Source organism: Coregonus clupeaformis, chromosome 34 (assembly GCF_020615455.1).
Source record: "Coregonus clupeaformis isolate EN_2021a chromosome 34, ASM2061545v1, whole genome shotgun sequence".
Lineage (NCBI taxonomy): Eukaryota > Metazoa > Chordata > Actinopteri > Salmoniformes > Salmonidae > Coregonus > Coregonus clupeaformis.
Window position 1 is genome coordinate 8,051,940 of NC_059225.1, and position 12,752 is coordinate 8,064,691.

At 45.3% G+C, this 12,752-nt stretch overlaps 1 protein-coding gene across 3 annotated transcripts in view; it reads right to left on the minus strand.

Moving 5' to 3' along the window:
• The window catches only part of LOC121549721 (collagen alpha-1(XV) chain), a 109,820-nt gene that overhangs the window by 45,389 nt on the left and 51,679 nt on the right, over positions 1–12,752 (minus strand). For all 3 annotated transcript variants that reach the window (XM_041861565.2, XM_041861564.2, XM_041861566.2), the window contains exons 4-7: positions 11,843–11,917; positions 10,318–10,410; positions 908–1,022; positions 631–671 (exon numbers count right to left, since the gene is read on the minus strand). In XM_041861565.2, the coding sequence (XP_041717499.2) occupies positions 631–671; positions 908–1,022; positions 10,318–10,410; positions 11,843–11,917 (324 nt within the window). The remainder of the gene's footprint in view (positions 1–630; positions 672–907; positions 1,023–10,317; positions 10,411–11,842; positions 11,918–12,752) is intronic.

The following is a 12,752-nucleotide window of genomic DNA, read 5'->3' on the forward strand; positions in this document are numbered from 1 at the left end:
ATATGTATTAACCCTAGATGACTGACAGTGGGTGATGTATTAAAGCCACTGCACAGCCATTTAGTTACTCCTCTGTAACTAAGCAGGTAGCTTAGTGGTTAAGAGCGTTGTGCAAGTAACCGAAAGGTCGCTGGTTTTAATCCCCGAGCCGACTAGGTGAAAAATCTGTCAATGTGCCTTTGAGCAAGGCACTTAACCCTAATTGCTCTGGATAAGAGTGTCTGCTAAAATGTAAAAAAAAAAGTTGTTGGAAGCTATAGAAATGCATTTATTAATGTCTACATTCATTTTTGACAAGTATATTCTATTGCAGACACCTTAATGCACACTTTTAAATCATTTTAAGTGAACTGAACAAAAAATAAATAATGTAAAAACATAGTACTCATTTTACCGTCCCCTCTACAACAAAATACTTAAATACATGTAATTTTGTCCTTGAAACATATGATTTAAATACTGTAGAATTCCATTAATTCTTATGGAGGATTCTTCTTCTGGGGGTACCAATATAGCGACCCGTGGTTTCAAAGCCTCTCATTGGCCGTTACATAGCATCAGCGATCCGGGGTTTAAACACATCAGTGGGTACTATAGAGCAGGTAACACACTACAGGTCCTCATACTCACACTCCTTGGTCTATAGGCTGCATCCGCAGTCCGACTTGGTTCTGTGGCCAAAGATACAAAATACTCAATACACATGTATATGGCTCTGTGCCTCACCATGTTCTATCGCCCCCTGGTGGCTCTTCATTTCAACACCACAAGGGATTATAATAATAATAATAATAATAATATATTCATGCAGTGTTATGTACAGTCTACCTCCATGTCTCTCTCTCTCCCTCACATCTCTCACATCTCTCACATCTCTCACATCTCTCACCTGCCACACATCTCTCACCTCTCTCAGCGGTCAGCTCCACGTCCTGACCCGAGATCTCATAAGCATCCTCATCGTCACTGGGCGACGCCTCTGTTGGAGGGGCACGCACAGGTGTGCTCTCTGGTTCCTCTGGCTGAGAGGGTAGGGGGAGTAGGGGAGTGGGGGAGGTAGGGGGAGGTAGGGGGGGGAGGAGGTAGGGGAGGTAGGGAGGTAGGGGGAGGTAGGGAGGAGGTAGGGGAGGTAGGGGAGGTAGGGAAGGGAGGTGGGAGGTAAGTAGGGGGAGGTAGGGGAGGTAGGGGGAGGGGGAGGTAGGAGGAGGTAGGGGGAGGTAGGAGGAGGTAGGGGGAGGTAGGGGAGGTAGGGGGTAGGGGAGGTAGGGGGAGGTAGGGGAGGTAGGGGGAGGTAGGGGAGGTAGGAGGAGGTAGGGGGAGGTAGGAGGAGGTAGGGAGGAGGTAGGGGAGGTAGGAGGAGGTAGGGGGAGGTAGGGGGAGGTAGGAGGAGGTAGGGGGAGGTAGGAGGAGGTGGGGAGGTAGGGGGAGGTAGGAGGAGGTAGGGGAGGTAGGGGGAGGTAGGGGAGGTAGGGGGAGGTAGGAGGAGGTAGGAGGAGGTAGGGGGAGGTAGGGGAGGTAGGGGGAGGTAGGAGGAGGTAGGGGAGGTAGGGGAGGTAGGGGAGGTGGAGGAGGTAGCGGGAGGTAGGGGAGGTGGGGGAGGTAGGAGGAGGTAGGGGGGTAGGGGGAGGTAGGAGGAGGTAGGGGGAGGTAGGGGGAGGTAGGGGAGGTAGGAGGAGGTAGGGGAGGTAGGGGGAGGTAGGGGGAGGTAGGAGGAGGTAGGGGAGGTAGGGGGAGGTAGGGGGAGGTAGGAGGAGGTAGGGGGAGGTAGGAGGAGGTAGGGGGAGGTAGCGGCGAGAGAGGGGTGTTGGGGGTCAGATTTAAAAGGATGCATCCTTTGAACATACAACTATAGCCAGGTTTACCAAGTTCTGCAAGATGGGTTTTGTTACCGCCCTGTGGTTATAGGTAGCTGAGCATGAGTCAACAAAGCTCAACTAGGTCATCCAATGGAATTCAATGAAAGATGCACTATGCAGAAATCGCTCCGCCATTTCCTGGTTGCTTAAATTCTAATAGTTTGCCTAATTTCAGTTTATGTGACAAAACACGCAAGCATAGTGTGAAGAATCATTGTACCATTTAAACCACTGTGAAATATATTTTCAATAACCAAAAATACTGTATTTTCAGCTTTTTTGAAGCAGGTGTACAAAACCTAAAGTAAAAGATGCAAAAAACTAAACTTGAAGAATGAGAAGCATTGAAATAGCGCCAATAGAACAGATCATTGAACTTGCTTTCAATGAGAAATGACAGATCTATAAGACACATTTTGTATGTGAAGTTGGTCGGGTCGCCCACAAAGTTACATATAGCAACTTTAAATTCAAACAACGTTTTATTTTCCTGAGAGGGAACCTCGTGTGGTGACGGATTGGTACAAAAAACAGAAGTCAAAACACGTACAGTAATAAAAGTTCTAACTGCACAATCACAGATTTAAAAAAAACTACTTCTATAAGTTATTACATATCATGGTTGCTAAGGCTTTCACATGTTTTTCCTAGAAAATCCTCAAATATGGAATGTTAGCGTGAATTATTATTATACAAAGCATTGTTGCTAAGGATTTGCATTTCGGATCCAAGCGACCCTAGAATTTGTAATGTTTGGTTAATTTGTTGCCATGATTACTTGTTGCATATTCTGAATGTACTTTCAGTCCTCACTGGGCAAGCTTCAAATGCTTCAGATTACTTTTCGCTCTCTCTCTCTGGCGGAATGCTACAGAATGTATTTTGAACAACCTTCATCAACTCTTGAGATCTAATTCTGAACCAAAGCTTTGATAATGTTTGCCACCATTGGAAAGTTTGAGGTTGTGATCTTCACCATTAGCGGAAATAAGAGTGAGAGTGAGAGTGAGAGTGTGAGTGATTTTTGATGTAGTTGCCTCTCCCATGTCTCTGCAGGAGTTTTACAGATCTGTTGTGGATTCATTCCACCAAGAGCTGGAATGAGACCCGTTAAGTTTAACATCACTTTATTGGTCAATTGCACATAAGGTCCAACCAAAAGTTTACTTCCACTTTTAACCCAATCCCTCAGGAAGACACACACCCACATACATACATAAATAAACAGGTTTTTGGAGAGGTGCTGCCACACTGGGTGCCCAGGGAGCTGTTGTTTTGCGGGGTTTCAGTGCTCAAGGGCACAAGTATTCAGGTAAGTCTCAGGTAAGTATGTTGAGGTAAGTATGTCAAGGTAAGTATGTTCAGGTTAGATATTCAGGAAAGTATGTTCAGGTAAGTATTCAGGTAAGTATTCAGGTCAGTATGTCCAGGTAAGTATTCAGGTAAGTTCGTCCAGGTATGTATTCAGGTAAGTATGTTCAGGTATGCATGTCCAGGTAAGTATGTTCAGGTAAGTGGGTTCAGGTCAGTATGTCAAGGTAAGTAATCAGGTAAGTATTTAGGTAATTATGTTCAGTTAAGTATTCAGATAAGTATTCAGATATGTTTTCAGGTAATGACGGCTTTGCACACTCTTGGCATTCTCTCAACCAGCTTCACCTGGAATGCTTTTCCAACAGTCTTGAAGGAGTTCCCACATATGCTTAGCACTTGTTGGCTGCTTTTCCTTCACTCTGCCGTCCAACTCATCCCAAACCATCTCAATTGGGTTGAGGTCGGGGGATTGTGGAGGCCAGGTCATCTGATGCAGCACTCCATCACTCTCCTTCTTGGTCAAATAGCCCTTACACAGCCTGGAGGTGTGTTGGGTCATTGTCCTGTTGAAAACAAATACTAGTCCCACTAAGCCCAAACCAAATGGGATGGCGTATTGCTTCAGAATGCTGTGGTTGCCATGCTGGTTAAGTGTGCCTTGAATTCTAAATAAATCACAGACAGTGTCACCAGCAAAGCACCCCCACACCATAACACCTCCTCCTCCATGCTTTACGGTGGGAACTACACATGCAGAGATCATCCGTTCACCCACACCGCGTCTCACAATGATCTCCAATTTGGACTCCAGACCAAAGGACATTTCCACCGGTCTAATCTTGTGTTTCTTGGCCCAAGCAGGCCTCTTCTTCTTATTGGTGTCCTTTAGTAGTGGTTTCTTTGCAGCAGTTCGGCCTTGAAGGCCTGATTCACGCAGTCTCCTCTGAACAGTTGATGTTGAGATGTGTCTGTGACTTGAACTCGGTGAAGTATTTATTTGGGCTGCAATTTCTGAGGCTGGTAACCTTAATGAATGTATCCTCTGCAGCCGAGGTAACTCTGTGTCTTCCATTCCTGTGGTGGTCCTCATGAGAGACAGTTTCATTATAGCACTTGATGGTTTTTGCGACTGCACTTGAAGAAACTTTCAAAGTTCTTGAAATTCCGTATTCACTTACCATCATGTCTTAAAGTAATGATGGACTGTTGTTTCTCTTTGCTTATTTGAGCTGTTCTTGCCATAATATGGACTTGGTCTTTTACCAAATAGGGCTATCATCTGTATAACCCTCCAACACAACACAACACAACTGACTGGCTCAAACGCATTGAGAAGGAAATAAATTCCACAAATTAACTTTTAAGAAGGCACACCTGTTAATTGAAATGCATTCCAGGTGACTACCTCATGAAGCTGGTTGAGAGAATGCCAAGAGTGTGCAAAGCTGTCATCAAGGTAAAGGGTGGCTATTAGAAGAATCTCAAATATAAAATATATTTTGATTCGTTTAACACTTTTTTGGTTACTACATGATTCCATATGTGTTATTTCATAGTGTTGATGTCTTCACTATTATTCTACAATGTAAAAAATTGTAAAAATAAAGATAAACCCTTGAATGAGTAGGTGTTCTAAAACTTTTGACTGGTAGTGTGTGTAAGACCATTACATACAGAAACCATCTGTGATATATAAAATAAAGTGGGAGCGTGTGTGTCGTGTGTGTGTGTCTATGTGACAAATTGTATTTGTCACATACACATGTTTAGCAGATGTTATTTGCGAGAAAAAACAACATATGGGGGATTGGAAGTGATGCAGACAATTACATTGATAGAAGTTACAATCTATCTGCAACCATCACACAGCTGGGGACTGAGTGAGAGAGGGTGAGAGAGGAGGTGAGAGAGAGAGTGAGAGAGAAGGTGAGAGAGAAGATGAGAGAGAGGGTGAGAGAGAGGGTGAGAGAGTTGAGAGAGAGGGTGAAGGAGAGGGTGAGAGAGGGTGAGAGAGAGGGTGAGAGAGAAGATGAGAGAAGGGTGAGAGAAAGGGTGAGCGAAAAGGTGAGAGAGAGGGTGAGATAGATGGTGAGAGAGAAGGTTAGAGAGAGGGTGAGAGAGAAGGCGAGTGAGAAGGTGAGAGAGAGGGTGAGCGCAAAGGTGAGAGAGAGGGTGAGAGAGAAGGTGAGAGAGAGGGTGAGAGAGAAGGTGAGAGAGAAGGTGAGAGAGAGGGTGAGAGAGAAGGTGAGAGAGAGGGTGAGAGGGAGGGTGAGAGAGAGGGTGAGAGAGAGGGTGAGAGAAGGGTGAGAGAGAGGGCGAGAGAGAGGGTGAGAGAGAAGGCGAGAGAAGGGTGAGAGAAAGGGTGAGAGAGAAGGTGAGAGTGGGTGAGATAGATGGTGAGAGAGAAGGTGAGAGAGAGGGTGAGAGAGAGGGTGAGATGGAGGGTGAGAGAGAAGGCGAGCAAGAAGGTGAGAGAGAGGGTGAGCGCAAAGGTGAGAGAGAGAATGTGAGAGAGAGGGTGAGAGAGAAGGTGAGAGAGAAGGTGAGAGAGAGGGTGAGAGGGAGGGTGAGAGAGAAGGTGAGAGAAGGGTGAGAGAGAGGGTGAGAGAGAAGGCGAGAGAGAGGGTGAGAGAGAGGGTGAGAGAGGGTGAGAGAAAAGGTGAGAGAGAGGGTGAGCGAGAGGTTGAGAGAGCGAGAAAGAGAGATAAGTAGCAACTATGAGTGTGTAGCATAACTCAGCGTTTCCCAAACTCGGTCCTGGGTCCTCACCCCTGGGTGCACATTTTGTTTTTTTCCCTAGCACTACACAGCTGATTCAAATAACCAACTCATCATCAAGCTTTGATTATTTGAATCAGTTGTGTAGTGCTAGGGCATATCCCACAATGCACCCTGTGTGGTCCATCCCCCTGAAACACTTTATCTCATCACATTATGTCAGATGATATCCAACCCCTGGTAACGGGAGAGGAAAGCTCATGGGAAATTGGAAGGGAAACTCAACCAAGCATCAGTGAATTAATGTCTAAGCTGTTTTTGACCTTAAGCAGTCTGCTTGGTGTCCATGTGACAGTAGAAGGAACTAAAAAAAAAAGATGACAGGCAGTGTTCAAGGGAAAGTTATAGTGCCAATCTTGCTTATATCTGGGCTGGAGGCCTGCGGTTTTAGTCTGGTGCAATCCTTGTGAATAATGCAGGATCTCCACGAATAGCACAAATAGGGATATGGGATATGTCAACGTTAGATCACTTTTGAGGCATGAAATGTAAGACCAAGACATCTCTCTCCAAATGGGCAGAAGAGGAGGAGTGATTGTAGGATATACAGAGGAGGAGTGGTTATAGGATATACAGAGGAGGAGTGGTTATAAGATATACAGAGGAGGAGTGGTTATAGGATATACAGAGGAGGAGTGGTTATAAGATATACAGAGGAGGAGTGGTTATAGGATATACAGAGGAGGAGTGGTTATAAGATATACAGAGGAGGAGTGGTTATAAGATATACAGAGGAGGAGTGGTTATAGGATATACAGAGGAGGAGTGGTTATAAGATATACAGAGGAGGAGTGGTTATAGGATATACAGAGGAGGAGTGGTTATAAGATATACAGAGGAGGAGTGGTTGTAAGATATACAGAGGAGGAGTGGTTATAAGATATACAGGACAACATGCTTTTGGATGCAAAACTCACTCTGAACTTTTATAATATGGGCTACTGAACACTTTAACTGGACTGACCACCTGCTCTGATTCTCCACACATTAGAACACATGCACTCCCTCATGCACGCACGCACGCACGCACGCACGCACACACACACACACAGAAATCAAATCAAATTGTATTTGTCACATACACGTGTTTAGCAGATGTTATTGCGGGTGTAGCGAAATGCTTGTGCTTCTAGCTCCGACAGTGCAGTAATATCTAACAAGTAATATCTAACAATTTCACAACATATACCCAATACACACAAATCTAAGTAAGGAATGGAATTTAAGAATATATAAATTTATGGACAAGCAATGACGGAGCGGCATGGACTAAGATACAGTAGAATATTATAGAATGCAGTATATACATATGAGATGAGTAATGCAAGATATGTAAACATTATTAAAGTGACTAGTGTTCCATTTCTTAAAGTGGCCAGTGATTTCAATAGGCAGCAGCAGCCTCTAATGCGCTACTGATGGCTATTTAACAGTCTGATGGCCTTGAGATAGAAGCTGTTTTTCATTCTCTCAGTCCCCGCTTTGATGCACCTGTACTGACCTCGCCTTCAGTTGTCGTACCAGGTGGTGATACGTTCCAACAGGATGCTCTCAATTGTGCATCTGTAAAATTTTGTGAGGGTTTTAGGTGCCAAGCCACATTTCTTCAGCCTCCTGAGGTTGAAGAGGCCTTCTTCACCACACTGTCTGCGTGGGTGGACCATTTAAGTTTGTTAGTGATGTGTACGCGAAGGACCTTGAAGCTTTCCACCTTCTCCACTGCGGTCCTGTCGTTGTGGATAGGGGGGTGCACCGTCTGCTGTTTCCTGAAGTCCACGATCATCTCCTTTGTTTTGTTGATGTTGAGTGAGAGGTTATTTTCCTGGCACCACACTCCCAGAGCCCTCACCTCCTCCCTGAAGGCTGTCTCGTCATTGTTGGTAATCAAGCCTACTACTGTTGTGTCGTCTGCAAACTTGATGATTGAGTTGGAGGCGTGCATGGCCACGCAGTCATGGGTGAACAGGGAGTACAGGAGGGGGCTGAGCACACACCCTTGTGGGGCCCCAGTGTTGAGGATCAGCGAAGTGGAGATGTTGTTTCCTATCTTCACCACCAGGGGGCGGCCCGTCAGGAAGTCCAGGACCCAATTGCACAGGGCGGGGTTGAGACCCAGGGCCACACACACACACATACACATACACACACACACATACACATACACATACACACACACATACACACACACACACACACACACACACACACACACACACACACACACACACACATATACAGTGAGGGAAAAAAGCATTTGATCCCCTGCTGATTTTGTACGTTTGCCCACTGACAAAGACATGATCAGTCTATAATTTTAATGGTAGGTTTATTTGAACAGTGAGAGACAGAATAACAACAAAATAATCCAGAAAAACGCATGTCAAAAATGTTATAAATTGATTTGCATTTTAATGAGGGAAATAAGTATTTGACCCCTTGGCCGTGTGTTTTGGGTCATTGTCATGCTGGAATACCCATCCACGACCCATTTTCAATGCCCTGGCTGAGGGAAGGAGGTTCTCACCCAAGATTTGACGGTACATGGCGCCGTCCATCGTCCCTTTGATGCGGTGGAGTTGTCCTGTCCCCTTAGCAGAAAAACACCCCCAAAGCATAATGTTTCCACCTCCATGTTTGACGGTTGGGATGGTGTTCTTGGGGTCATAGGCAGCATTCCTCCTCCTCCAAACACAGCGAGTTGAGTTGATGCCAAAGAGCTTGATTTTGGTCTCATCTGACCACAACACTTTCACCCAGTTCTCCTCTCAATCATTCAGATGTTCATTGGCAAACTTCAGACGGGCCTGTATATGTGCTTTCTTGAGCAGGGGGACCTTGCGGGCACTGCAGGATTTCAGTCCTTCACGGCGTAGTGTGTTACCAATTGTTTTCTTGGTGACTATGGTCCCAGCTGCCTTGAGATCATTGACAAGATCCTCCCGTGTAGTTCTGGGCTGATTCCTCACCGTTCTCATGATCATTGCAACTCCACAAGGTCTTGCATGGAGCCCCAGGCCGAGGGAGATTGACAGTTATTTTGTGTTTCTTCCATTTGCGAATAATCGCACCAACTGTTGTCACCTTCTCACCAAGCTGCTTGGCGATGGTCTTGTAGCCCATTCCAGCGTTGTGTAGGTCTACAATCTTGTCCCTGACATCCTTGGAGAGCTCTTTGGTCTTGGCCATGGTGGAGTGTTTGGAATCTGATTGATTGATTGCTTCTGTGGACAGGTGTCTTTTATACAGGTAACAAGATGAGATTAGGAGCACTCCCTTTAAGAGTGTGCTCCTAATCTCAGCTCGTTACCTGTATAAAAGACACCTGGGAGCCAGAAATCATTCTGATTGAGAGGGGGTCAAATACTTATTTCCCTCATTAAAATGCAAATCAATGTATGACATTTTTGACACTGCGTTTTTCTGGATTTTTGTTGTTGTTATTCTGTCTCTCACTGTTCAAATAAACCTACCATTAAAATGATAGACTGATCATTTCTTTGTCAGTGGGCAAACGTTCAAAATCAGCAGGGGATCAAATACTTTTTTCCCTCACTGTATACATTCATACTACACACAAATCACAACTGCTGCTACCAGACTCTTATTAATATAATAATATAATAAATATAATATAATAATATAATAATAATAATATAATAATATCTTATTGTACTGCTCTGTTTATACATTCCCCCCCCCCCCATACATATATACAAGTGTAATATTGGACTATAAATTCTGCCTTCCTGTATTATATTTATGCTAAAATGTTTATTCTATTCTACTGATCCATTTACTTTATGTTGGTTCATTATTTCTTATTGTTGTTGCATTGTGGAGAAGGAACCGGCAAGTGAGCATTTTGTTGGAAGATTTATACAATGTGTACCCTGTACATACGACTAATAAAACATACTAATGTAACCAACTCCTCTGCCAGTTAGTTACAGCGGAATAGCCTGTGTGTTCTTATCTTAAATGGCTGTGTTGAGACATAGGGGGAGTGGAGCACAGATCCTTCAATGTGTCAGAAAGCAGCTACCATTCGGAAGGAGGATATGCTCTCCTCCCAAGACGCGGTCCAAGAACATCAGGCCAGATCTGGCTGAGCTAGCAGCATTTCTCAGATAGAGAACCTGGCTGAGGGAGGCACGGCATGTTTCCACATCTCCCACCTAATTGGCCCCATTAAGATGAATTGTTTTGTGTTCTGGATGTGCTGTAGATACCCCCCTTTACTGTGTTGGGAGGAGGGATTTAGAAGGTGTAAATATTGCTGACGTATTTTGTAAACTATCCTTGTGGGTTTCATGAAAGTGTGATAGAATATGTGTCTACATGTACAGGGTTGGGTGTTTCTGTCACTCACCATGGTGTACTCTCTCTCCTCCACCACCTTCTTCAGTTCATCCATAGTTTCTGTGTCATCGAAGGAGTCGTCTCCACTCCCATACCCAGATGCCTGAAAGAGCGTAACAATGGAATTGCTCTAGTAACAACCTTGTTTTTTCATTACATAGCACTTGAGTTATGACTTTGGAATCTCATAAATTGTTGTACATATTCAATAGAAATTGTCGAATGCTTTTCCAAGTAGCAATAACTCAGGCTTATGCATATGGAAATACTTAAAAACAGAGCTAAAAACAGAGAAAAAAAGATAAAGAAACTAAATCATGAATAAAACAACTGGAGTTAAGTGCTGTTTTCACCACAAGCTAATTAATCCGTAAACACGCAACCCTGTGATGTCCTCCAACCACCACTAGAGGGGGCGATGGTCCCATTCATCATGAGCATGTCAGGTTTAAGGACTGAGTAGGTAGAGGTTCAGCTCATTACCACTGAAGCAGGGTCAGATTTGTTATTTTCATCATCCTGATGGTTTTAGTGTTGGGGGTGTAGAAAACTGATCTTAGATCAGGGGTTAGAGGCAACTTCTACCTCAAACTTCAGTGAACCTTGCAGCTAGCCTAGCCCATAAACAGTGTCTGCTGTTAACCAATAGAAAGCCTCTCCTGGCATCCTTTCTTTTTGATAACTCATCTGAAAATACTTGATAGTTGATAGCTGGAAACCTACCCAGTCTTACCCAGTCTTACCCAGTCCTACCCAGTCCCACCCAGTCTTACCCAGTCTTACCCAGTCCCACCCAGTCTTACCCAGTCCTACCCAGTCCTACCCAGTCTTACCCAGTCCTACCCAGTCCTACCCAGTCCTACCCAGTCTTACCCAGTCCCACCCAGTCCTACCCAGTCCTACCCAGTCCCACCCAGTCTTACCCAGTCCCACCCAGTCCTACCCAGTCCCACCCAGTCCTACCCAGTCCCACCCAGTCTTACCCAGTCCCACCCAGTCCTACCCAGTCCTACCCAGTCCTACCCAGTCCCACCCAGTCCCACCCAGTCCCACCCAGTCTTACCCAGTCCTACCCAGTCCCACCCAGTCCCACCCAGTCCTACCCAGTCCCACCCAGTCCCACCCAGTCCTACCCAGTCCCACCCAGTCCCACCCAGTCCTACCCAGCCCTCCCCAGTCCTCCCCAGTCTTACCCAGTCCTACCCAGTCCCACCCAGTCCCACCCAGTCCTACCCAGTCTTACCCAGTCCCACCCAGTCCTACCCAGCCCTCCCCAGTCCTACCCAGTCCTCCCCAGTCCTACCCAGTCCCACCCAGTCTTACCCAGTCCTACCCAGTCCCACCCAGTCCTACCCAGTCTTACCCAGTCCCACCCAGTCCTACCCAGCCCTCCCCAGTCCTACCCAGTCCTCCCCAGTCCCACCCAGTCTTACCCAGTCCTACCCAGTCCTACCCAGTCCCACCCAGTCCTACCTATTAGGGCTCAAGTGAAAAGAAGTTAAGATGCAGTATTGGGATTAAGGGGACACACTCACATAGGGGTCGTCCTCTTCACACAGGTCATCTTGGGCTGTGGGGTCTCCCTTCAGTACCAGCTGCTGGATATAACCCTGGGGAGAGAGAGAGGGGGAGAGAGAGAGAGAGAGAGAGAGAGAGAGAGAGAGAGAGAGAGAGAGAGAGAGAGAGAGAAGGGAGAAGAAAGAAAAAAGAGAGAGAGAGAGAGAGAGAGAGAGAGAGGGGGTTAAGGCACAATAACACTAGTAGACACGCTCACAGTAAATGCTTGAACCCTTGTGCCCTTGCATGCACACACACGTATCTCAAATGCATGACCTCTCTCACTCTCCACCAGTAACACAAAACACAACCTTTTAGCCAAATTGAAATATCTCAAGTATGGCGAACAGGTACCTCAATCTGACAAGAACTCTTCTAGACAGCAGCCTTTAAACTGCTATAACAGCACATAGATCACACTAACCACATATATACATTTCACTAACCACGTAGATCCCACTAACCATGTAGATCCCACTAACCACGTAGATCCCACTAACCACATAGATCCCACTAACCACATAGATCCCACTAACCAAATAGATCACACTAACCACATAGATCACACTAACCACATAGATCACACTAACCACACAGATCAAATCAAGCTTTATTTATACAGCCCATTTCAGACATGGATGCAATGCAATGCGCTTCACAAGAAAAAAACTAATAAAAAAACTAAAATAAAAACAGAAATATTTAACTAACCACATAGATGACACTAACCACATACAGTGCCTTCAGAAATTATTCACACCCCTTGACTTTTTCCACATTTTGTTGTTACAAAGTGGGATTGAAATGGATTTGTCAATGATCTACACAAAATACTCTGTAACATGAAAGTGGAAGATAAATTCTAACATTTGTAAAAGAAAAATGTCA